General features: G+C 45.8%; 1 protein-coding gene across 4 annotated transcripts in view; it reads left to right on the forward strand.

The window, feature by feature from the left end:
• lrriq1 (leucine-rich repeats and IQ motif containing 1) overlaps positions 1-25679 on the forward strand; it is a 281000-nt gene that overhangs the window by 235340 nt on the left and 19981 nt on the right. For all 4 annotated transcript variants that reach the window (XM_038780687.1, XM_038780683.1, XM_038780684.1 and 1 more), the window contains exon 24: positions 13160-13289. In XM_038780687.1, the coding sequence (XP_038636615.1) occupies positions 13160-13289 (130 nt within the window). The remainder of the gene's footprint in view (positions 1-13159; positions 13290-25679) is intronic.

Here is a 25679-nt window from a genome sequence, read left to right on the forward strand (position 1 = left end):
AAGTAGAATAAAACCACTGTTCATATCGGAAAGCACGTGTCTGGTGAATCGATGGTTCCATCAATTTATTCTACTTAAGAACAGTCAAGATCGATCATGGAATCGGCCCTCAAGCCTGGACGCCTGGAACTCGACCCACAGGATGCAGAGGCAAAAGAAATCTTCTCCCACTGGCTGCGGTGCTTTAAGGCCTACCTGATAGAAGCGAGCACAGCCGAAACGACAGAGGAACAGAAATTAAGCCTACTGCACGCAAGGGTGAGCCACAGAATCTCTACGCAACTAAACTCGGCCGGTTCATATACTGCCGCTCTAGCGGTACTCGATAAGATATATGTAAGGCCCATTAACGAAGTTTACGCACGCCATGTGTTCACGACTCGCCGCCAGCGGCCTACAGAATCACTCGCCGAATTTTTAAGGGAACTCAATAATTTATCAAATGACTGTAACTATCAAGCAGTTACCGTGGCTGAACACAAGAGAACTTGCTGTACGCGATGTTTTTGTAGCGGGCCTCAGGTCTAATTATGTGTGCCAACGACTGCTGGAAAATGGGGCCCAAGACTTAGAAACAACTGTGGAAGCTGCTACCACGATGGAGGTCTCCTTCCGCAGCCTTAACTCATTCCCCGCGGACTCCGCGACCCAATCATGGGCCCCCGACCAGCGACTCCCCCAGGCCGGTGCGACGCGGCCGCCCAACCACCATGCTGCCCCAGCCAGCCACTATGCTGCTCCAGCCAGCCACTATGCTGCTCCACCCTGCCATTTCTGCGGCCAGAACCAGCACCCGCGGCAGCACTGCCCGGCCCGCAACACGACCTGCAGCAGCTGCAGGCGGAAAGGCCACTACGCAAGAGTGTGCCTCGCAAAAAGGGCCCCAGCTTCCAACTCCCCAGCGGCACAAAGTCATCGCTCTCCAGGCCCGCGGGGCCCGAAACGCTGCGGCCTATGCCCCGACTCTGCCCCATCCTGCCACGTGCGATCCATGGGGGCCGCCATCTTGGCAAACCTCCACCACGCGGCCGGCCACGTGCGACTCATGGGGGCCGCCATCTTGGACGGCAACTTTCTCGCCGCCCGCCACGTGCGATCCACGGGCCTGACCTGCATCTCCATGCTCGGACAACTCATCGGAAGAGTACGACTACGAACTCAGAGGGCAGTCATCACTGGGCCACTCCAGCACAGCTGATCGAGCCGCCGACTACCCGCAACTCAGCGCAGTCACTCTGGACCAATCACGCCCGAAGCATCTGCGAAATTCGATGGCAGAGGTCCAAATCAACGGGTACAAAACGCCATGCCTCTTCGACTCCGGGAGCACTGAGAGCTTCATACATCCAGACCTGGTAAGACGCTGTTCGCTCCCCGTTTTCCCCGTGCGGCAAACTATCTTGCTCGCTTCAGGCTTCCATTCGGTCCAGATCCAGGGGCGCACCGCCGCGACACTCACAATCCGAGGCACTAGCTACTCAAAATTCCAACTCTACGTTTTGCCCGCCCTCTGCGCGCCACTCTTATTAGGCCTAGACTTTCAATGTAACCTTAAGAGCCTCACCCTCACCTTCGGCGGGCCCCTGCCCCCACTCACTATCTGCAGCCATGCTACGCTGGGAATCCCCCCCCCCCCCCCGCCCCTCCTCTCTTCGCCAATCGCACAAAAGACTGTGAACCCATAGCCACTCGTAGCAGTCGATACAGCCTGCAGGACAGGGTATTTATCAGAACAGGCTTCTCAGTGAGGCGATTATAGAGGCCAGCAATAGTCCCTGGAGAGCTATGGTGGTGGTTGTTAAGACCGGGGAAAAATTCCGCATGGCTGTCGACTATAGTCAGACCATAAATAGATTTACGCTCCTTGACGCGTATCCCCTCCCCAGGATTGCAGACATGGTAAACCAGATCGCCCAGTACCGGCTCTTTTCCACGGTGGATCTGAAGTCTGCATACCAGCAGCTCCCAATCCGCCCAGAGGACGCCACTACACGGTATTCGAGGTCGATGGCCGCCTCTTCCATTTCCTCCGGGTCCCTTTCGGCGTCACTAATGGGGTCTCGGTGTTCCAACGAGCAACGGACAGAATGGTGGACCAGTACGGGCTGCGGGCCACGTTTCCGTACTTGGACAATGTCACCATCTGCGGCTATGGCCAGCAGGACCACGACGCCAACCTCCACCGTTTTCTCCAGACGGCACAGAAACTGAATCTCACGTATAACAAGGAGAAATGCGTTTTCCGCACAACCAGACTAGCCATCCTCGGCTATGTCGTGGAAAACGGAGTCCTGGGCCCAGACCCGGACCCGGACCGTAGAACTACCCCTCCCCCATTGCCCCAAGGCCCTCAAACGGTGCTTGGGCTTCTTCTCCTACTATGCACAGTGGGCCCCTCAATATGCGGACAAAGCCCGCCCACTCTTTAGGGCCACACGATTTCCCCTGTCAGCCGAGGCACGCCAGGCCTTCGACTGCATCAAGGAGGACATCGCCAAAGCGGTCATGCGGGCGGTGGATGAATCCACTCCATTCCAGGTTGAGAACAACGCCTCAGAGGTAGCTCTAGCAGCCACACTAAATCAGGCAGGGAGACCAGTCGCATTTTTCTCCCGTACCCTCTCCGCTTCAGAACTCCGACACTCAGTCGAGAAAGAAGCACAAGCCATTGTGGAGGCTATTCGTTACTGGAGGCACTACCTCGCAGGTAGGAGGTTCACCCTCATCACCGACCAAAGATCGGTTGCCTTCATGTTTGACAACTCGCAAAGGGGCAAAATTAAAAACGACAAAATTCTGAGATTGGGGGAACAAACTCTCCACCTACAGTTACGATATTAAGTATCGACCCTGGAAGCTCAACGAGCCTCCGGATGCCCTATCCCGCAGGACTTGCGCCAGCGCGCAGATTGACCGATCGGAAGTCATCCACAATGACCTCTGCCACCCGGGGGTCATCCGGCTCGCCCACTACATCAGAGCCCGAAACCTGCCTTTCCCCAACGAGGAGGCAAAAGCGGGCACCAGGGACTGCCCGATCTGTGTGGAGTGCAAACCGCACTTCTATAGACCAGACAGGGCCCACCTGGTCAAGGCTTCTAGGCCCTTTGAACGCCTCGCGATTGATTTCAAAGGGCCTTTCCCCTTAACTAACAAGAACGTTTACTTTCTAAACGTCGTAGATGAGTTCTCCCGTTTCCCATTTGCTATCCCGTGCCCCAACATGACCTCCCACACAGTCATTAGGGCCCTGCATAGCATCTTCACCCTGTTTGGTTTCCCCAGCTACGTACACAGCGACCGGAGTTCGTCCTTCATGAGCGACGAGCTGCGACAGTAGCTGCTCGTCAAGGGCATTGCCTCGAGCAGGACTACCAGCTACAAGCCCAGGGGGAACGGGATCTGGCACCCGCCGGATCCAGCGCCCCCTCTGCCCCCACAGAAGGACCCCTCACCCTACACCCCATGCAGCTGCCCCCTCGCGCACCCGAGCCCACGAGCTCGCTCCACCAGTTCCGCGCACCCGCGCCGGCCAGCGCCCCCAGACCCCGTTCGAACCAGGAGAGTATGAAGCTCGGATACAACCCTCCCTGGAGTCCGCCATCGTACCCCAGCACACAACACCCATCCAGCCACCGCAAGAGGCTGCAACCCCGGTGCTCCGCAGATCACAGCGGACAGTTCGACCACCGGACAGACTGACTTTGTAGACCAGCACCTCCGCCGGACTTGATTTTTCTGCAGGGGGTGAATGTGGTGAATGTAGCTTGGTAATTCACACTGTATCTTTGTAAGCGCTGTAGCGTTATCCGACCACTAGGCGGAGTAGCTCTGGGAATGCTCAGGAGTTTGTACAGGGCTCCACCCTTGGCTCCGCCCATGACTCCTCCCCCTTGTGCTGCTGTATAAATACCCTTGTCCAGAGTCAGCCTGCAGTTCACCGAGAGTTCATCAACGGGTAACAGGCTGGCTCTGTAGTAAGTAGAATAAAACCACTGTTCATATCGGAAAGCACGTGTCTGGTGAATTGATGGTTCCATCAACGGTGCACACAGAATTGTCAGTAGCTCATCATAGAGTTGATTAGTTGTTTGATTGTCTCACAGCCGTTGATTCTGGAGGGTTTCAGCCGCATGCCTGTGAGCCACACTATAATACCCGTAACTCCCGCAGAATAGCAATCTCCATCAGATTGCCACTTTCGCCAGACTTGCATATGCTGTAATTCCAAAGCCCCTGTCTCGTCCAACCTTCCTCACTCGGGCTGGGTGAGACAGGAGCAGCGGAGCGCATCGCTGACAGGATCATCGTGGACTAACGGGTGCAGAGAAGTCAGAAATTCCCTCTATTTACTTCCCTGAAGGAGAAGTTTAAAGTTTGCAGGAGAGAGATCAATTGTACAGTTTAGGGAATTTGAGGGGTGGGTGGGGCAGTTGGACCCCGTGAGAGGATGTGTGTGGTCAGCGAGTGGGGGGGAAGGGGGGGGGGGGGTGGTGGCGTCTGGGAGGGAGGTGAGTTCGGGAGGGAGGAAGAGGGGTCAGTTATGGAAGGAGCGGGTTCAGTTTAAGAGGGGGTGTTCAATTTAAGAGGGGGGGGCTTAGTTTCAGGGGCAGTTTCAGAGGGGAGGGGCAGTTTCAGACAAGTAGTTTCATAGGTGGGGGGTCAGTTTTAGAGGATGGGGCCAGTTTCAGAAGAGAGGGTGCAGTTTCAGAGGAGGGGCGTCAGTCCAGGAGGGGACGGCTAGTCTGGGAGGATGGGGTTTCAGTCCAAGATTGGGGGGGTTAGTCTGGGAGGGTGGTCATGTGTGTGGGGGGTGTCCCGTGAGAGGCTGGGTCTATGTTTTTTAAATAGTCCCTCTAGTGTTCAAATTTTTTTGCCTTCTAACTCTTTCAGTCTTACTATCAGTGTAAAATTGGCAGAACCATCCAAAGTTAACGAGTTAAATTGCTCCTGTCAGATGGTTCCCAACCCAGCACAATTGTCCAGAAGAAGTTAATACTTCTGGGCAATTGCCGGGTAAACCCTTACATGGGAGTTGCCTGGAGGGATTCCCTGTGCATTATCAGGGTACCCCTTAAATGCGATGCTGGGGAACCTGGAAGTTATAGGCCTATGTCAAAGACACAGGATAAGTCAGCAAAGGCCTTCTGTATTTACTTGAAAGCAGCAAAAGAGAGTTTCAGTCTCAAAAACCTTTCTGCTTGGACCTGCTTCTTTTGAAAACTATCTCAGCCTTGAGAGCTTTCCTGTAAGATCCTCACAATCTGGGCACAAGGATTAATGACCACATCTGTGAATTCCTCAAAATGGATCACCCCTGTGGTAACACGGTAAGAAAAAAAGGTGCAGTTTGATCCCATCTGACTTGTATATATTGCTGCCCTCTGTTTGCACCTGATATAGATGCAAAGCATGTATTTTGATGCTTATCTGCCCTAAAGAATGCTTTGTAACTTCAGTTTGTTAAACATTTAATTACATTATCAATAATAATTTAATTTCTGTTACTACAGTGGCAACGTTTGGCTTGTACATCTTTATGGTAAATGTAATTGCCCAACATTCCTAATATTTATCATGCAGATTGGAAATAGCATTAGAGTATTAAAATTGCACAAGTTTATTGTGCACACAGAATCATATTGAAAAATATTTGGACTAAATATCTGTGGCACTTGTCGTAGTCAATATTTTCCCCGTTTCTGTGAAAGGAGAATCATGAAAAACGATGACATCAGTTATGCCAGGTGCTGAACTTTCCTTGGAGTTTCTGTGGAGCCTCATAACGATCAGAGCCTCTACTAACTCCATACATGACGAATGATGTAAATGGGAACTTTGCTCGGATGGGGACTCCCATTGCTGCGGTAGGCATGATCCCTGCATTGACAAGCCATTATGTTTTGGAAGCCAGACAACCCAGTGAATAATGAATCTGGGGCCAATGTGGGGGTCTAGGCCAATGTTGGACCATCCAAATACAGAAGGTTTTTTTTCAGTGCCTCACCCTCCTTTTTGAAGGGGGGCCCAAAACTAACTGACTTCCATAGCATCCTTGCCTCCCAAAAGCAACATATTCCATCTCTGTTTGCAACCTAACAGAAGAGATATTTGCCTAAAATATGACATGAGCACCTGTCTTGTTAAAATTAAGATACTTCCATGTCTCAGATGGTGTCCTCATGGGTTTTTGACCCATTTTTTCAGTGCTTATATTTATTAAAATGTTCTGTTAATAATATTTAATGAGTGTACATCTTCTATTTTTGAAGTTTATTAAATGATTTTCATAACCTCCATAACTTGTATGCGTGGTTTGGGTGACAAGATAGGGAGTTTTGTTTTATTCAAATTCCTAGTCTCTGCAGAAGCTATAAATAATTCTCATCTAATTTATAAAAGGATTATTGCACTCACCAGTATGAGGTAAAGACTGTAAAAATCAACTCTTCCAGTATTGTATTCCCTCTCAGCTGATCATGTTGCTTCATTGAATGCAATTATACAGAAGTCCATGGTCTAAGTCATTCCACCCTCCAGGCTGCAGCAGGAAGCTTGGTGGTATTCAGTCGTGGGGCCCAAACAGGGCGAAAGGATGGGGGGGGGGGGGGGGGGGGATGATGGGGTGTGGGTATGGAGGGAAGACAATGCAATGTATGCAGCATTCAATTCCAGCTTTTCAATTAAATTTGTCATAGTTTCATTTAAACTCTTCCAACAGCAATGGTTGTGCCAGTTTTTGTAAAAAAATTACATTTTGGGATTATGCAACATGCATAATTTTGAAAAATATAACTGGAGGCCATCAACTGTCAAAACTATTATTAAAGCAGTTACAATAGAGAGTTGAAAGTGTTGAAATGAGAAAATATTGTTTATGAAAGCTGTTTTTCAATTCGTTTCACATCTGTACAAGACAGTTATAACATAGTTGTGCGTAATCAATGAGTGAAATATATAAGTTTGTGAAACTATGGATTTAATGGCTCTCTTAGGGTGTAAAATGATAGGGACTTCAAGCAGGTAGATACAGCCAGCAAAATCTAGAAAAGAACTAGAATAACATAAACACATGGAGTTGGATAACTTGGAAAAAATCTGTGTTGTGTTTGCGTTAATCATCTCCAGAAGAAATCTAAACTGATACTTGAAACATAAGACTTCTTGGAGAAAGCAGCAAGGCCTGAGGCATTGGTGATCTCAAGGAGCTCTCTATGGGTCAGAGCCACTTTTCTGGCAGAGTGCAAGCCTAGTTCACAGCATTGCCTCTCAGAGAACTGTAAAACACTGCAGGAGTTGTGCTGTGTATGCACACAGTATTCAGTTCATTTTCTTTTTGGTTAAATACCTTGTCACTTGTTCAAGGAGAAATTAAATGTGTACCTAATTTTCTAAGCATCCATTCACTAAATTATGAAACTGATTTCTTGTAGGTTTATTATATCATCATTTGCGTTTTGTATTTGGTTCCCCATAAATAGCGTTTCAAACTTTAGCCTTATTTAAGAAAATCATGTAAATTTGGAAGAAGTTTGTACACAAATGAAATATGCCAGGTAAGGTTATGTGCTGTGTGCTTCTGTGCTGCAGAGAAATATGATTCCAAAGCATTGCATTTTATGATCTAATTAATACTTTTCCACAGTACATCCTCAATAAGCTGACAAAATAGTGGCCAACTTGGAGCCTATAGAAGTTACACTTACATTTTAGTAAGTTGAATTCTGCATATTACCAATTCTATTTTGTATGAAAAAACTTCTGGGTAACTTGGCGACAGTCATAATCCTTCCTGAAATACTTTGCAAGAAAGCCAGATGAACTGTTCTTCCCTCATTGGTTAATGATAACAAATGATTTTTACACAAGAAAATGTTTCCCTATTTTGGCAGTACATGATTCAAAGCATTTTACAGAAGAAGTGCTTATTGTTTTCCTCTATTCCTCCAGTTCAGTAAATTTGCGTAATTGCCCATTGCGTGTTCATAATTTATGTTGCATACAAGATGGCCGCAGAATTGGGAGTGTCATGGAACTGTTCACTGCAGCAGCAGTGTAAGACTGATAAAGCATGGAAGATGTTTGTGAGATACTTTTGCACGGTAACTGTTGATGGAAAACATAGCCAAAAATCGTAACAGGTACTTGGATTAGAAGCCCACATTATATGCAATATTTCTGTAAGATGTAAGGGTGGCATGGTGGCGCAGTAGTTAGTACTGCTGCCTCTCGGTGCCAAGGACTCAGGTTCAATCCCAGCCCTGGGTCACTGTCCGTGTGGAATTTGCACACTCTCCAATTGTCTGCGTGGGTCTCACCTCCACAACACAAAGTTGCCCCTTAATTGGAAAAAAAATGAGATACTCATGTAATGATACTTCATGTAATGTTTCACATTTGATTACATAATTTGGAAATATAGCATTCAGACTGTTAGAACACTAGGCCTGCTTTTTCCAATACTTCAACCCAATTTTAACTTAGGGCACATGTGCAGAGACATGATAAGTAGCCCGTTCACATCACACTATTATGTGCGGCCTTGAGAGATTTTAACTGCCTGCTGTGTTTAAGTTTCAACTCCAGTTGAAACCCAAGAAATCACTACATGGTGGAAGCAGAATGTTGGATGACTGGCGGTCACCACAAGGGATAGAAGGGGTCTTGGAGCAGGAGAAAGCCTTGTTGTTCTTATGGAGTCCAAAGAAATACTCTTATTCCTCCTGGCTAAAAAAACTCCGTCCTGGGTCCCAACTGGCACTGAATGTTTTTTGCGGCAGGTTTCTCTGGTAGCATTGACACCAGTTGAGACTCATCCAACTGTGGATTAAAATCACATCAGTGTCCTATTTGCACCACAGGACCAAACATTTATGAGGGAATGGACGCCTTTGATGGGAATTAAATTGACGGCGGGTAGGATCATACTGTGACTGAGCAGGTAATTCCTCTGTCTTTATTTTAACCCTGTGCATGTCCTGTTTTTGTTGGGCATAAAACATTAAATGGGGGCTTTTATGCAAAGCTTATAATCAGGTGGGACTTCAGGACAAGAAGTCTTTCTTGGAAACAGGCAAGAATTTTATTTAAATATGCAAATTGAGCAAAAATGCAATTCACCAAAACTCATAGCGAAATTTTGGCTGTTTTAAAAATGCATTCTCAACCGGAAAGATTTGTGCTGAGGAAAGTCAACACTTAATGTGAACCCCTAGATATTTTCATTGTGAAATTCAACCCTGCAGTTGAAGATTGGATTTCAGCTGAGGTTAGTTCTGGGTATTTAACTTTGACACCACTTCATTTTGATATTTTTTGGGGAAAAAACATTTTGGTATTTTTAATTACATTAGTTAATATTTAAAATATATTCACCCCACCATGACCAACCTCCTCTCCCACCCCCTCACCAGCCAGAAAAGCCACCAAGAGCACCAGGCTCCCTTAACTACTGTTGCTGGTCAGCAGCATCAGAACACCCATCATCTGAACAATGAGGTCTCAATGGCAAGCATAATTCATACCAGGAGCTCAGAGTCATAATAATTTGAAAGTGACGCTGGAAGTCCTGGTCAAGTAATCTGGTCTAAGAGGGCATGATCCAGTATGGGATGATGTGCATACACAACACTTTCTTCAAATTGTCAGCGAGGTTGACTGCTACTGTGTTAGTCTTGTAAAACGTGTACACTAGAAGAGACTCGAAACAGCAACAGAAACTATTACTGACTAGCTTTATTGGAGAACTGCAAGTAGCTGCTGATTGAAGAGTTTGGGTGGAAGTAGCATCCTTTAGATTGTATTGGGCATTTCAGTTTCATATTGTAAAGAGTGTCCACTGTAATTAATTATCTGAGGAGAAAAAAAAATCTTAATTCCATCTTTTGAATGTATTTGTTGTTCATAGATAGTTAGAATTTTAAAATACAGTAATTCCCACATTCCAAAAAAAGCAAAGCAATTTTGTTCATGTCTTTATCTAAATTTAGGAACAGTTAGTATTACTTTTGAACTGAAAACATAAATACCTGCCTGTGTTCACTTTTGCCTTACAGCCTTTTTCTTGTTGCATGATGAGGTTTTGATCTGCATTAAAGACTGTTAATTTTAGCAAGTTTTCTGCTGCACTTGCCAGTGAGGTGCCAGAATGTTTAGACTCTTTTCTAAGCTTTGTTAAAAATAAACATGGAAATCTGCCTGCAGGTGTTTTGATGGCCTCAGATCAGAGCGAGATTTCCTGTTTTAGTTACGCAAATATGCCAAGCATCAGAATTGATGAAAGTGGCTAAAATAAGAGGCCAGCAAAATCCATGGATTACCAAAGCATTAGCATACTGACTTTAATTTGCTGTAAATAAATTGAATTTATTTAACTCAATACCTTTATTATTTCTTGTACAAATTACAAAAGACTTAACTGCACATCAACAATCCAACCCCATCTTCTTCCATACCCTCTATATGTTGAACATTACACTGTGAAAATTGGAATGAAATGTTTTCATAACTTTTTAATTATAGTTTATTCAGTAGCTGGCAGAATTAATTTAATATTTTCATCTTGACAGTGGAACAACATATTACACGAGTATTATGGAGTATTCTTTAAGCAACTAAGTTTAACAAGGTATTTTTTAACAAACCTAAATTAAAGGCGTTCTTAGAAGATGCATTATGACCGAACTGCTCAAAAAAAAGTCATTACTATTCCTGCTGATGCTAGGTTGAACATTAGCAATAGAATTTTGGAATAATCAAAAGGTAAGGACCCATGACGTTACTTTGAAAAATCGCCAACGTAAAGTGTGCCACATGAATCTTTCAATTCTCCGGCACCCCTTTGACAGGTGATAACCCAGTATTGTTAAAATATATTTTTACATCATTTTCTTAGGACTGAATCATCAACTGTGAAAGGTATTTGTTGAAGCCCATTTCCAGTTAATTACCATGCCCCTAATGTTTGTTCAACTATTCCTTTATATTTATAGATGCATAAAGAGCTCAGATTTTTTTTTAAACCATAGGAGCATGCCTTTAGAATAAGAAATGGTGCTCTTCACAAAACCTCGGACAAAATTTAACCTGCAAATGACCTTGTCTTGTTTATTCAGTAGGGAATTTCTAAGCAATGCATAGAGTGTCTATTATTCTCCTTTTTGAGAAAATTAATGGCAGATGGTCCTGATCTCAATGACTGTCACTGACAGAGCTCTGAATGACTTCATTCTTTAATATCACGACATTGTTTCTGATGCAGAGATAGTGACCTCTGATTGTACAAGATCCGTAAGAGATCTGCATGATAAGCCTTCATGCACAAATATTCCTGGTGTAGGAATCTGTTACTATTTCTACTTACCCTGAAATTTACTAATCCAGTAGAGTGCTGAAAAATGATCGCAAATTATTTGCAAATCAGTTGACAGTAATATATTTTGTGAACCAAAATACACAGCATAGAAAGAAAATAAAGACAAGGCTTTATGACGACTTCATATCGGGCAACTGATTGTCCAGTTAACTTTCTTCTGGTTTTCTGCCACTAAATATGTATTTAACAAGGAAGATTTCAGTTGCAAAGAAGGGAACCTGACGTACTCACAGCAATGATTTAACCCTCAACTTATGAATGAGAATTATTAACAGTTATTCAGATTCATTGTTGCATGTATATCTGTCAAAGATCTGGATAGCTGACGGTTTTGAACATATACTGTTTGCAGTTTTCATAATAAAGGTTGTTAGGTGCTTCGAAAAAAATAAAGCGGGGCAGTCACTGAAGGCATGCAATACCAGATGCTATGAGTCAGTCGTCATTGAGAATGAAAGGATGCAGAGGATGTTTATTCTTACCCATATCAGTTTAAATAAAAGCAGCTTTGCTAAAGAATAAATCTGATAAGAATAAGATCATCTTTGATCACATATGGATTGCTGCCTTTTACTCCATTCATTGCTATGGTTGTGAAATCCTTGAAAACCATCATAGATTTGTGTCTTTATAATCCTATTTGCATCCAGAACATCACTTGTTTCCACATCACATACTTAATAAAGATTTGTTTTTGGTGTAATCTATTTTCTACAGGGTATCATTTTGTATGTATATATACACAGATTAAGTACCAATTGCTGCTACATAAAAGCTTTTGGGACTATATTCATTGTCTTTGTCATTTTGGGCATGTAAAATTTTACTTTTAATAATGAATTGTAGTCATTTTATTTTATTATAAAAAATAATATATAGTAATATAATATATTCTTTAATGACCATAATGAAGGGATCTTGACTGATAATTGAGGGTCTACTGTGCAGTAGTCAGTTGCTTCTTCCAGTAGTTTACTGTGCTGTTAATAGACTATAGAACAGTACAGCACAGAACAGGCCCTTCGGCCCTCAATGTTGTGCCGAGCCATGATCACCCTACTCAAACCCACGTATCCACCCCACACCCGTAACCCAACAACCCCCCCCCTTAACCTTACTTTTATTAGGACACTACAGGCAATTTAGCATGGCCAATCCACCTAACCCGCACATCTTTAGACTGTGGGAGGAAACCGGAGCACCCGGAGGAAACCCACGCACACAGGGGGAGGACGTGCAGACTCCACACAGACAGTGACCCAGCCGGGAATCGAACCTGGGACCCTGGAGCTGTGAAGCATTTATGCTAACCACCATGCTACCCTGCTGCCCCATGCACTTCTATTGCAGCCAATCTTCAGAACTGATTAATGTTTTGTCCTATATCTATCTTTGGGCTACAGTTTGAAGGACAATGATTGCCTCCCAGTACATTGCCATTTTTCATTTGTAAGCCTAAATAGAGGCAATCAGGAAGCAAGTTAACTGGATCATGTTGGTAAAGTCAGGCGTGATGAGAACAAAATACAAGTGCCTGAACTGGAGCTAATATGTTGTGGAGTTGGAGCATGCAGAAATGAGCATTTTGCAAAATCAAACCATCAGGTGATAAAGGCATGGATGAGGGTTTTGGTGACAGTGAGAATGTTATGGATCACATCACAAATACCTTCTTTGAAATAAAAATAGGAAATAAGATTTAGATTTTAAAATCGCAATTTATTAAGACCTGAGGTTACATATTTGCCTTGTGCCAGTCATAATTTATTCTGTTATTTCATTCAGCTCCTAAAGAATTCATTCATCAAGACACTACTTCAGCAGAGACTCTGCAAAAGAGCAGAGAACTAACCTATCAGTGGCTTCACACACAGCTGGCCAATGATGAACAAACAAAATCCAGAATTATGAAAAAGTAAGAACTTTTCGTTCATTTGACAGATGATGTGAACTTTGCAATGTAAATGGAGTTGATGACAAACCATAGCAATTCATTCATGTAAGCATACAGACCCACAGAGGATAGATTTTCAACTTGTTGTCGAAGCATAAAACTGTTTGTACATATTAGCCACATTTTAAGGAAATTGCCTGATTCTGTATTCCTACAATGTTTGGCTAATCTACAATGTCAGTTCTATTTCAGAATAGCCAGTTAAAGATTTATCCCTATGTGGTAAAAGTTTTTTTTTAAACTTGCATTCATTTAGCATGATGCAAATGAGTTTCACATTGCCCTCAAGCGGATTTCCTGATCCTCCATAATGGGCACCAGCAGAAGATCCCACTGTAAATTCACGCCGACATAAAACTGACTTTTGAGCCTCCCATCAAATTCTACCGCCCCTGGCCACCGTTAAACCCATCAGCAGAAGCTTGGGAAAATAGTGTTGTTCAACCTAATCACCTTCATAAGAATTTTTTTTTTAGTATTCACTCGAGCAGGAAACAGCTCGGTTGTCATCTTCCTTCAAGCTGCACTGTAATTACTGGAGATTTGCAAGGCTTTAAATAAGACTCCTAATTTCCTGCGGTCATGAGGCAGAAAAGATTTGAACTTAATATGCACATTGGCACAAAATTGGAATTACACTCTCCAGGCTAGTGCTGAATATTTTGAGTAGGAGGATGTGGCATAAAGATTATGGGCCCACATGATGGGGCACTTAGAGAATGCGTTAAGAAATCCCTACCGGGGAACAACAAGTAAAACAATTCAATGTCTATTGTAACTTCTAGATCTTTTCAAAGTACAGCATGTTGCGTAGCATATTATTGTTAATATACTGAAATATCCCCTCCTTTCTTCATGACTCCCATAGTAAATGCTGATTTTGGTACAGAATGCAACTAATTTGAGGAAATTGGAGTTCACATGTGAAAAAGCACTTGGTGTAAATAGACATCCTACACAATTTGAAAGATTCCAAAAGCAACACAATTTGTATTTACGTGGTGCCTTTAACTTGGTAAAATGTTTGAAAATGTCACAGGAAAGTTATCAAACAAAATTTAACACCATGCCGCATCAGGGCAGATGACCACAAGCTTGGTCAAAAAGGTAAGTTTTAAGTAGTGTCTTAAAGGACAAAGGAGAGGTGGAAAAGTTTAGGGAAAGATTTCTAGACCAAAGGACCTTGGCATTTGAAGGCATGGCTGTCAATTGTGGCATGATTAAATTCAAATGCTCACGAGGTCAGAATTAAAAGAACACCGATATCTTGGAGGGCTGTAGATTTGGGAGAGATTGCAGAGATAGTGAGGGACGAGACCACGGCAGGATTTGAAAAATAAGATAAGAATTTCAAAGTTAATTGTTACTTGACTAGCAGCCAGTGTAGATCAGCAATCACAGGTAAACTGAACTTGGTGCAAGTTAGAACGCAACCAGAAGAGGTATGGATGATCTCAAGTTTACAGAGGGAAGAATATGGAAGGCCAGCTAGGAATAGTCAAGCTTCGAGGTAACAAAAAGCATGGATGAGGGTTTCAGCAGCAGACGAACTGAGGCAGAAGTGAAGCCAGGTAAGGTTATAGAGGTGGAAATAAGACTTAGTGATGCCACTGACATGTGGTTGGAAGTCCATCTCGCACCCAGGAATGCCTCCACATTGCAAATAGTCTAGTCCAGCCTCAGTTTATACTCTCAATATAGTGTATAATGTTTCCAAACTTTACACTCCATGGTGTTAAGTCAACTACTGTGAAACTATCACCTGCATGAAACAATCCCTATTACGAAACAACTAGAAAAACTATTCAAAGTCAGCCTGGTGCACAACTTCAGCAGCATTAGTGGAGGTGTCCAAGGTGTGGCGCAGTCTGTGACAGCCATGGCTGAGAGCCTCGGCAGAATGTCCATCTCGCTGGGGGACGTCACCCAGTACAAGGCTGACCTTGATGAGGCGCTGAGGGACATGTCCCGGTCTCAGATGGGAATGACTGAGGCACTACAAAGCTTGTCCCAGTCGCAGGTGGGCCCAAGCACTGAGGAGCATCGCGACAAGAATCTACACCATGGTGCAGACATTGGGGAACTGCCAGGGCAAGCATGGCCAGGCGAAGCAGGGGCAGCCGGGGCTCAATCCATGGATGTCCTTCCATCCCGAGCTGAAACCCAGGACCCTATGAGCACTGAGCGGGGGAGGAGGGAGTGCTGGGTGGCAACGCGGACCCATCATATAGACTGGCGATGGTGGCCACCAGATCCTCTCCCCGAGTTCCACCCCTCAGCATGATAGCACAGTAGGTAGCACTGTTGCTTTTGATTCCTGTCTTGGGTCACTGTCTGTGTAGAGTTTGCACGTTCTCCCTGTGTCTGCGTCGGTTTCCTCCGGGTGCTCCGGTTTCCTCCCACAAGTCCCGAAAGACGTGCTGTTAGGTGAATTGGACATTCTGAATTCTCCCTCCTTGTACCCAAACAGGCGCCGGGATGTGGGGACTAGGGGCTTTTAACATTAGCTTTATTGCAGTGTTAATGTAAGCCTACTTGTGACAATAAAGATTATTATTATTATGATCCATGTCTCACAGCCAGCACCCAGAACAGGGTGGAATAGCTGTGCATGTACTGCAGTCAAGTGTGCCAGAGTTCTCCGGCCCCAGAGGATACCTGCCAGGGGCATCGAGGTAGGCAGCTTGCAGTCTTCACCATCCTGGGGATACACCTAGACATGGCGGTAGAGCAAGGAAAGCCAAGTACGTCGAGGATCACTGACAGGGTACCGGAGGGACAGGAGTAGGTGTGTGGTGAGGAAGGAAGTGTTGGGAGGGTTTGGATTGAGAACGGAAAAGGGTGGGGGATACTGAGGTGGCACCATCAGGAGAGTGGGGAAGTGCTGTCCACATGTACGAGAAACATTAAAATGCCCTCGCCATAACTGGTATGATGCCTCTGGCTCTTTGTTCTGCGATGTGGGCCAACCACCCAATCCCATGCCCAATCCTCCTAGACATGGACCCCCCCCCCCCCCCCCCCCCCCCCCCCCCACCCTCCCCTCCCAACCGACACTCTCTGCCCATCCCCTGGGTAACTGAAGGTTGGCTGCTGAAGTGGTGCTGCCTCCCGCAGTGTTCAAGCACAGTGTCCATGCGTCAAGATGTGATCTGGATGCTAGACAATGAGCCCCAAATACTACATGGTACGCCCACCCATGGGATCCACTTGGGATGTGAAGTGCTCACTTAACCACGATTGCCAATTCTCCATTAACAATAGCCTTCAGCCGGAAGGCGAGAACCGTCTGCAGTCAGTGGGAGTAATGGATGGTCTTTGGGCAAAAACTGGGTTGCCCCCAGAAGGGGAACACATGGTCCAGCGTTGGTATGGAGGACCCACATACGGCCGATTTTCCCCCCCTCCCATCAGAGCCCCTCCCAGCCCCGATATACCCAGCCTCCCATGGCAGCCCACCCCCAACCGTGGCTGCACCATTGCCATGCTACAGCAAGATCGCTACAGGATTATCTACAGGAGCACGGCCTGGGCGGTTCTCGTTTTTGATCCTCTCCTGTTAGTCACCAGCTGCATTGCGCTCTCACCCGAGCGAAACAAGGCCAGTTAATCACACCCCCTATTTAGTAATCGATAACCATCATCATCTTTATCCCTAAAGTATGCAATATGACTCTTGATTCTTTAAATTGTAACTATAACATAGTATCAAAATTTTATCGGAGTTCACATTAAGATTGGTCAATCTCAATCTCCATTTGTGAAAGACATATACTAATGTGAAAACGCAGGTTCCAGAATTAGTTTAGTTGTAGACAATGTATTTTTTTAGCTAAATTGGCATTCGAATAATGTTGCTGTTTCCTATGCTCAGGTGACACTTTACCCTTTTGTTAGCTTCCAAAATGCTCACCATTACATTGAAAACAGATTTGTTAAAACCAAAATAATCTTAGCAATATAATATGAGTAAAGAACTTGGGACTGATGTGATGCACATTTAGCAATGGCTTCCTGTTCCCTTGAAGGAGGTAACTGAATATCCTTAAAAATTCTTGTCCATCATTTAATCTGTGTGGTTGTGCAACATTTAGATCTTAATTTGGTCTGTTCTCCAAACACTTTCAATCACTTCAGAATCTCAACTATATTGACTTACTATTTGAAATTAGATAAAATGTTTTAGTAGAATTTCTACTCTGGGTGCAATTGATAATCTGGGCACAAATTATTCTCGTGCAAATTACCTTTGTGTGACACTTTGGGATGTGAAATGCTCACTTAACCACGATTGCTAATTCTCCATTAACAATAGCCTTCAGCCAGAAGGCCAGAGGCGTCTGCAGTCAGTGGCTTCCATATGCCTCTGCCTTGCCCTGAGTCACCTAAAGGACAAAGTAGTGGGCAGAGCAGGATGATATACAGTCTCTCAAGCTGCGATGCCTATACCTACACCAATGTGTAGGTACCTGCAGTGTGGATGAATGCCTTAAAACCAGCATTCAAGCTTGAGATGCACCAGTTGTCCAACTTCTCTTCATGGAGCCTTATCATTGAGCGTCTCTTAAAGTCAAGCTTGATGGACAATGAAAGATACAAGGAGCATCTCCATGCTTGAGCTTTTGAACTCTTGAATCTTATGTGATACAGCAGAGAAGGAAACAGCCCTCCAAAACATCACAAATCAGCCAGCAACCTTGATTCTGTTGATGGCATGTCGAAATGGGCCTCAGCATGCCAGCCTCATTATTACTGGTGAGAACAGCCTTCATAACATTACCATTAATTTTGAGCTGCATATGTACAAACACACACTGAGTCATGTACAAGTAGAAGTAAATATATTAAAGAAGTGCTCAAATATGCTATATACAATGTGAAAAATGTAAACATAGTGAACCCATTAGTGCTGTAGGCGAGATAGCACCCTGCACTCTCACACACTCCTATAAAGTGTCCCGAGTGTTGCCTTGGGGGAGTGGAGGGAGGCTGCTCACTTTTTAGTCTATACGGCAGTGAGAAACTGGTGACCTGTGTGGTCGTGCTGTTGGAGATCTCCTTCGGACGGCGGCCTCTGTATGGGCAGCCGTGATCATTCACACATGTGCAGCCGATCACAGCTCTAGAGGAGGGGCTGAGGAGGTGGAGGAAGATGAAGGTACTGAGGAATTCTGGAGATTTTCACCCTCCTCGGTGACCTGCGCAGTCCTGGGTTGGTCTTCAGGCAGGGTTGATAGGACTGACTGATACACAATAATCATCCATTTCAGCAACTGCTGTGCCAATAGTGTGACTGTCTTGTTAAGCGTACCCTGCTCCTCATGTATTCCATGGATATCAGTATAATACTCTAAGTGGACTGATCCAGGATACTGAGGGAGGCTTGCACCCTTCCCTGTCCGAGACTTTGCTTCTGCTTCCACTCTGTGTTGCTGAATGTTTCTCTCCATGAGATTGGCTCATCCGGTTGAAATCCTAGGACAATGTGGTGTTCATGATGCCGATGAACTCCATTTGCCGTCATAGAGCTTCCACTGCCTCAGGGAACTCTACCAGATGTCCACACATTTGCTACTGATTATTTAAATACTGTGCCCCAAAAGGTGACTCGAGTTCCTGCCCACTGGAGAATCATCATGACTTTATCTCCCCCTCCTCTTAAGGGGACTGTACACTTCCTCCTGCACTCTGGTGTGCCACTACGCGTACCTTCTTCTGATGTGCTGCTATCTAAGTTAACGGTGTGTGAGCTATTAAGATATGACACTGCCTCCTCGGACATTTTACACAATAGTGCAGGGACGGATATTGCCCTTCACGGTGTTTGTTCATCAGGATGTTCCATTCACATATGTACTATGTGCACCTACATGAGCCACTGCATGATCATACGATCCTCATTGCTGAAGCAAGTATGTACCAAGTGTTGCACCTTAGCTGCAGCCTGCAGATATGACCCTCCCTTTTACCTCTGAGTGGATGGGCCAAGCTATTCATCCTGTCAGAATGCAGCAGCTCATTGAACCTTTTCCTGCATCAAATCCATGAGTGCTGATTATCTCCCGCTATGCTCACCACAGCCACCATTTGAATCCAGGCTTGGTGCTGCAGGTGCATTACACTGGCCAGCGGGGTAGAGGACTGGTATCCTCTTCTGGGCCTCTTCCACCAAAGCCTGAAGATCCTGATGAGAAAAATGTGGGCAGCTGGACCAATTTCTTGCCCCGAGTCTTCTCTGTGTGACATTCTATTAATAGAAATGCAAGATAAAAAGGCCCATGAACCATTGGGATTATAATACTCTCACGCAGTTTAGTACACTTGGATGCACTAATCATTTTCACATATCATCAAAAATTGCTTGGAGTTCAAGACTCCAAGCTAGAATGCTGTGTTCCATGACCACTGACAGCCCTACTGGTTTCCCCACTCCTAGTCACATTGTGATAGAATCCCTACAGCGTAGAAGGAGGGTATCTGCACCAACCCTCCTAAAGAGCATCCTACCTAGGCCCACTCCCCTGCCCTATCTTCATAACCCCGCCAATCCATCTAACCTGCACATCTTTGGACTGTGGGAGGAAACTGGAGGAGACCCAAGCAGACACAGGGAGAATGTGCAAACTCCACACGGACAGTTACTCAAGGCCGGAATGGAACACAGTTTCTTGGATAGTGTACAGCTATGAGCGACCTAGTCAAGGTGTGGGCGCAACCTAATAGATGGGTAGCAAAAGGGCAAGTGGATGGCACTGTTCATTATTCATTCATCCACTGAGTCTTGATTGCATGACTGCACAATACCGCTAACAGGTAGTGGTGGTAAGATGATGCCATTGCTGTTGCTGTTTCTGAGAACCCACTCCATAGTTTCAGTGGTTCAGTTGAGTAAATATTGATGCAACAATGTCGATTCTCCCATTGGGTAAGCTCATAATGGACCATCCGTTCCAGAGTCGGCTAACAATTAGACAACATGTAGAGCTTTGACACTCACCTGGCAAGGCCATGAGGTCTTTTCTTGAGGCACAGGGACCTCGCCATTGATGACCAACCTCTCAAATGGGCCTTTCTGAAGGGCCTGCTTTTTCTCTGCACCCAAGTTGCTCAACCCACATCAGGCCCAGCTTCTCACTATGCCCACCCTGACTCGGACGGTCTGGTGGTCATGTTTAAAGGTTGGGTTTTCAGAGCTTGGGAATATCCATTCTCTGTGCACCCAGCCCAGGAGAGAGAATCTGCTCCAATACTAATGATTACGATGGTGATGGCTCCCAATCCCTGTCTTGCATTCTCTCCTAGCTATTCTAGCGATCCTCCAGTGGCTGCAGAATAGGAATTGGGGGTGAATTATTTGAAGGTTGCAAAGATGATCAAGGTTGAGGCAGTCTGGCTCAGTGGACATCCTGGCACCAATGCAGGAGTTGGTTAAAGGTGTGAGGGGACAATGCGGGGATGCAGGACTGTCATTACTAAGAATGAAGGCAGGTAGGCAGATGATCGGTGGATGATGAGTGATTAGCAGACCCTGTCCTACAGCAAAGCCTGGTCTCCAGTCGTCTCGGATTTCCTTGCCACTGGGCCAAAACTTTGCTCCGCTGGAACAAAGCTGGCTGGTGTGCAACGACCAACCCACATTAAAAGAATCCATGCACAGGCATGTTCCACACACCCAAATTAATTTCAGGACCCGGAACGTCAGGACCCTTATGGGGAACCCAAGAACAACAGACCTGAACATCGCCCCGCCATCATATCCTGGGAACACGGTTCCACAACATTGACACCGCTGGCCTGACACTGCCGCCCTGCGCGAGACACGACTGGCAGGAAACGGACAACTTAAAGAACAAGGTGACGGATAGACCTTCTGGAAAGTCAAATCAGAAGCAGAATGTCATCTCTAAGGGGTCTGGCTTCACCAGCAAAAAAACAAATTGGTTGGACATCTCAAGGAACCCCCCTCCAAAGTGAGAGAACTTCTCATGACTTTAATGGTCACCCTGCCCCAGAAGCAGCACATCACAGCAGTCAATGCCTATCATCCAACCCTAGATGCAATGGACAAAACAGAAGAGGCATTCTTCAACCTCACCCAATTGCTGGCCCGCAGCTCCAGGTACCTAGGTTCAATTCCAGCCTTGGGTGACTGTCTGTGTGGCGTTTGTACATTCTCCTCGTGTCTGCTTGGAATTCCTCTGGATGCTCCGGTTTCCTCCCACAGTTCAAAGATGTGCAGGTTATGTGCATTGGCCATGCTAAATTTCTCTTAGTGTCCAAAAAGGTTAGGTCTGGTTACTGGGTTACGGGAATAGGGTGGAAGCGTGGGCTTAAGTAGGGTGCTCTTTCCAAGGGCTGATGCAGACTCAATGGGCCGAATGGCCTCCTGCACTGTAAATTCTATGATTCTATAAATTCTAAGCTGATCCTCCTCAGTAGATTCAGTGCTAGAGTCGGGAGGGACGCAAACCTTTGGAAAGGCATATTAGGCAGGGAAGGCTTGGCGAAACCAAATGCCAACTGAGACCTCCTCCAGACAAATGTTTAGAATATGACCTGGTCATTGTAAACACCCTGTTCCGCTAGATAGACAAGCAGAAGACATCATAACAACACTGGCACCTAATACTGTATCATTGTCCGAGCAAGGGACCGCAAAGATGTCTGGATCACCCATGCCATGACCGGAGCTAATGACTGCTGGACTAACCACTGACTTATCCGCTCGACCATCTCCATCACCATGGCCCCAAACCTGCAGAGGCAGAAAAAACTCTGCCACAGTTGCTCAATGTTGCTGGACTCAAAAACTCTGAGAAGAAAGAGATACTCTGTCGGCCCCTCACAGCTAACCTGGCGATAACCAGTGAACCAGAGTCGCGTAATGCCCACAACACCTCGTTAGCCTTAAAAGGCACCAGAGTCAACACCTCCGAGGAGATGCTCAGGCTCTTGGCCAGGAAACACCGCGACTGGTCAACGAGAACGATCGGGAGATCCAGGATCTCCCTGACCGCAAATGCAAGGCATTCCTGAACTGGCAGCTCCACCAAAACTCAAATAATAGGAAACAAGCCGACAGGCAACTGAAGGCCAATGTGCAACAAAGAACTCCCATCTTAAAGAACAAATGGTGGATGGTAAGAGCACAGGAGACTCAGCAACTCGCCCACAACCATGATGCACGCAGCTTCTTCAGCACAATTAAAACCATCTACCCCCGAATACCCAGGAACCCAACCTACTGAGAGCCAAAGGCGAAGAGACGCTCACTAAAGACAGAGAAACCACTGGAGGAGGCACTTTGAGGACCTTCTCAACCAAGACACAGCCTTCGACACAAGTGCCCTCGACACCATCCCGCAACACACTACCCACCACCATCTAAGCACAACCACAGCTCGCCATGATGTCGAAAAAGTCATCCATCAGCTGAAAAAGAACAAGGCCTCTGCCGCATATGGAATCCCCGCAGAAGTATTAAAATGCAGTGGAGAGACACTCTTGACAATAATCCACAACCTCATCACCCTTGTCTGGAAGGAAGAGAACCTGCCAGGTGATCACAGAAACTCTTTAATTGTGTTCATCGTCAAGAAAGGAGACAGGAAACTGGAAATTAGAGGGATTTCCCTACTCTCCGCCACGGGAAAGGTCATTGTAAGAATCCTCCTGAACCTCCTCCCCATTGGTTGAAGAGCTCCTCCCTGAATCTCAATGTGAATTCTGGCTATCAAGAGGTACAATGGACATGATCTTCAGTACATGACAAATCCTGGAAAAATGCAGGAAGCAGCATCAACCTTTGTACCTTCTTCGATCTGAGAAAGGCCTTTGACTCTGTCAATCTTGAGGGACTGTGGAACAACCTCCTCAAATTCAGCTGCCCACAGAAATTTGTCACCATTCTCCGCCTGCTCCAGGAAGCCATTCAAGCTGTGATCCTCATTAACGGAATGAGCACAGACCCAATACGAGTGCAAACTAGGATCAAACAGGGCTGCATCATTGCCCCAAAGCTCTTCTCCATCTTCCTCACGGCAACACTTCCCCCCCATCACCCTGAAGCTCTCCGCTGGAATGGAGCTAACCTACTTGAGAAGCGGGAAACTGTTCAACTTCCGATGCCTCCAGGCCAGATCCAAGATCACCCCAACTTCTGTCATCGAAGTACAGCATGCAGACAAAGCCTGTGTGTGCATGCACTCAGAGGCCGATCTACAAACCATCGTTGGTGCATTTACTGAGGTTGGATTTGTTTATTGTACCGAGATACAGTGAAAAGTATTTTTCTGCAAGCAGCTCAACAGATCATTCAGTACATGGGAAGAAAAGGGAATTAAACAGAATTCAAGAAAATACATGAGAATACATAATAGGGCAACACAATATATACAATGTACTACATAAGCATTGGCATCAGATGAAGCAGACACGGGTGTAGTGTTAATGAGGTCAGTCCTTAAGAGGGTCATTTAGGAGTCTGGTGACAGTGGGGAAGAAGCTGTTTTTGAGTCTGTTCGTCCGTGTTCTCAGACTTCTGAATCTCCTGCCCGATGGAAGAAGTTGGAAAAGTGAGTAAGCCGGGTGGGAGGGATCCTTCATTATGCTGCCTGCTTTCCACCGGCAGCGGGAGGTGTAGATGGAATCAATGGATGGGAGGCAGGTTCGTGTGATGGACTGGGCGGTATTCACGACTCTCTGAAGTTCCTTGCGGTCCTGGGCCGAGCAGTTGCCATACCAGGCTGTGATGCAGCCCGATAGGATGCTCTCTATAGTGCATCTGTAAAAGTTGGTAAGGGTTAATGTGGACATGCCGAATTTCCTTAGTTTCCTGAGGAAGTAAAGGCGCTGTTGTGCTTTCTTGGTGATAGCGTCGACATGAGTGGACCAGGATAGATTTTTGGTGATGTGCACCCCTAGGAATTTGAAACTGCTCACCATCTCTACCTCGGCTCCGTTGATGCTGACAGGGGTGTGCACAGTACTTTGCTTCCTGAAGTCGATGACCAGCTCTTTAGTTTTGCTGGCATTAAGGGAGAGATTGTTGTCGCTGCACCACTCCACTAGGTCCTCTATCTCCCTCCTGTATTCGGACTCGTCGTTATTCGAGATCCGGCCCACTATGGTTGTATCGTCAGCAAACTTGTAGATGGAGTTGGAACCAAGTTTTGCCATGCAGTCGTGTGTGTACAGGGAGTAGAGTAGGGGGCTAAGTACGCAGCCTTGTGGGGCACCGGTATTGAGGACTATTGTGGAGGAGGTGTTGGTGTTCATTCTTACTGACTGTGGTCTGTTGGTCAGAAAGTCAAGGATCCAGTTGCAGAGTGGAGAGCCAAGTCCTAGGTTTTGGAGCTTTGATATGAGCTTGGCTGGGATTATGGTGTTGAAGGCGGAGCTGTAGTCAATAAATAGGAGTCTGATGTAGGAGTCCTTGTTTTCGAGATGCTCTAGGGATGAGTGTAGGGCCAGGGAAATGGCGTCTGATGTGGACCGGTTGCGACGGTATGCAAATTGAAGTGGGTCAAGGCGTTCCGGGAATATGGAGGTGATGCGCTTCATGATCAGCCTCTCGAAGCACTTCATTACAACTGACGTCAGGGCCACCGGGCAGTAGTCATTGAGGCACGTTGCCTGGTTCTTCCTTGGTACCGGTATGATGGTGGTCTTCTTGAAGCAGGTGCGGACCTCGGAGTAGAGTAGGGATAGGTTAAAGATGTCTGTGAAAACCTCTGCCAGCTGGTCCGCGCAGGCTCTGAGTGCACGACCGGGGATCCCATCCGGGATATGAGAGAATGGGCCTCAGACTAAACATTGGAAAACAAAGGTACTCTGCCACACAAAACTGCCTCTCAAAGATAACGGTGAGCCCCTGGACAATGTGCATCATTCCCCATACCTCAAGAGGTCTCCAGAATCAACTGCAATGTGCCAGTAGAGTATTTGAATGCCTGAGGAACAATCTGTTCAAAGACCGGGACATAAAAGCTTGCACCAAGCTCATGGTATATCGAGCAGCCATTGTTCCTGCCCTCCTGTATCTATCGGAAACATTTGCAATCTGTCTGTCTGGAGTTTGCAGATTCTCGCCATGTCTGAGTGGGTCTCACCTCCACAACACTAAGTTATGCAGGGTAGGTTGATTGGCCACATTAAATTGCCCCTTAATTGGAAAAAGGTTTTCAAATATATTTTTAAAAAACAAAACATGGAGAATGACAACAGACACCTCAAATCGCGAGAGAGATATCACCAACGTTGCCTCTGCAAAATCCTGCAAATCCACTGGAAGGATAAGTGTACCAATGTAAGCGTCCTCTCCCAGGACAATATCCCCAGAATTGAGGCACT

Source organism: Scyliorhinus canicula, chromosome 20 (assembly GCF_902713615.1).
Source record: "Scyliorhinus canicula chromosome 20, sScyCan1.1, whole genome shotgun sequence".
Lineage (NCBI taxonomy): Eukaryota > Metazoa > Chordata > Chondrichthyes > Carcharhiniformes > Scyliorhinidae > Scyliorhinus > Scyliorhinus canicula.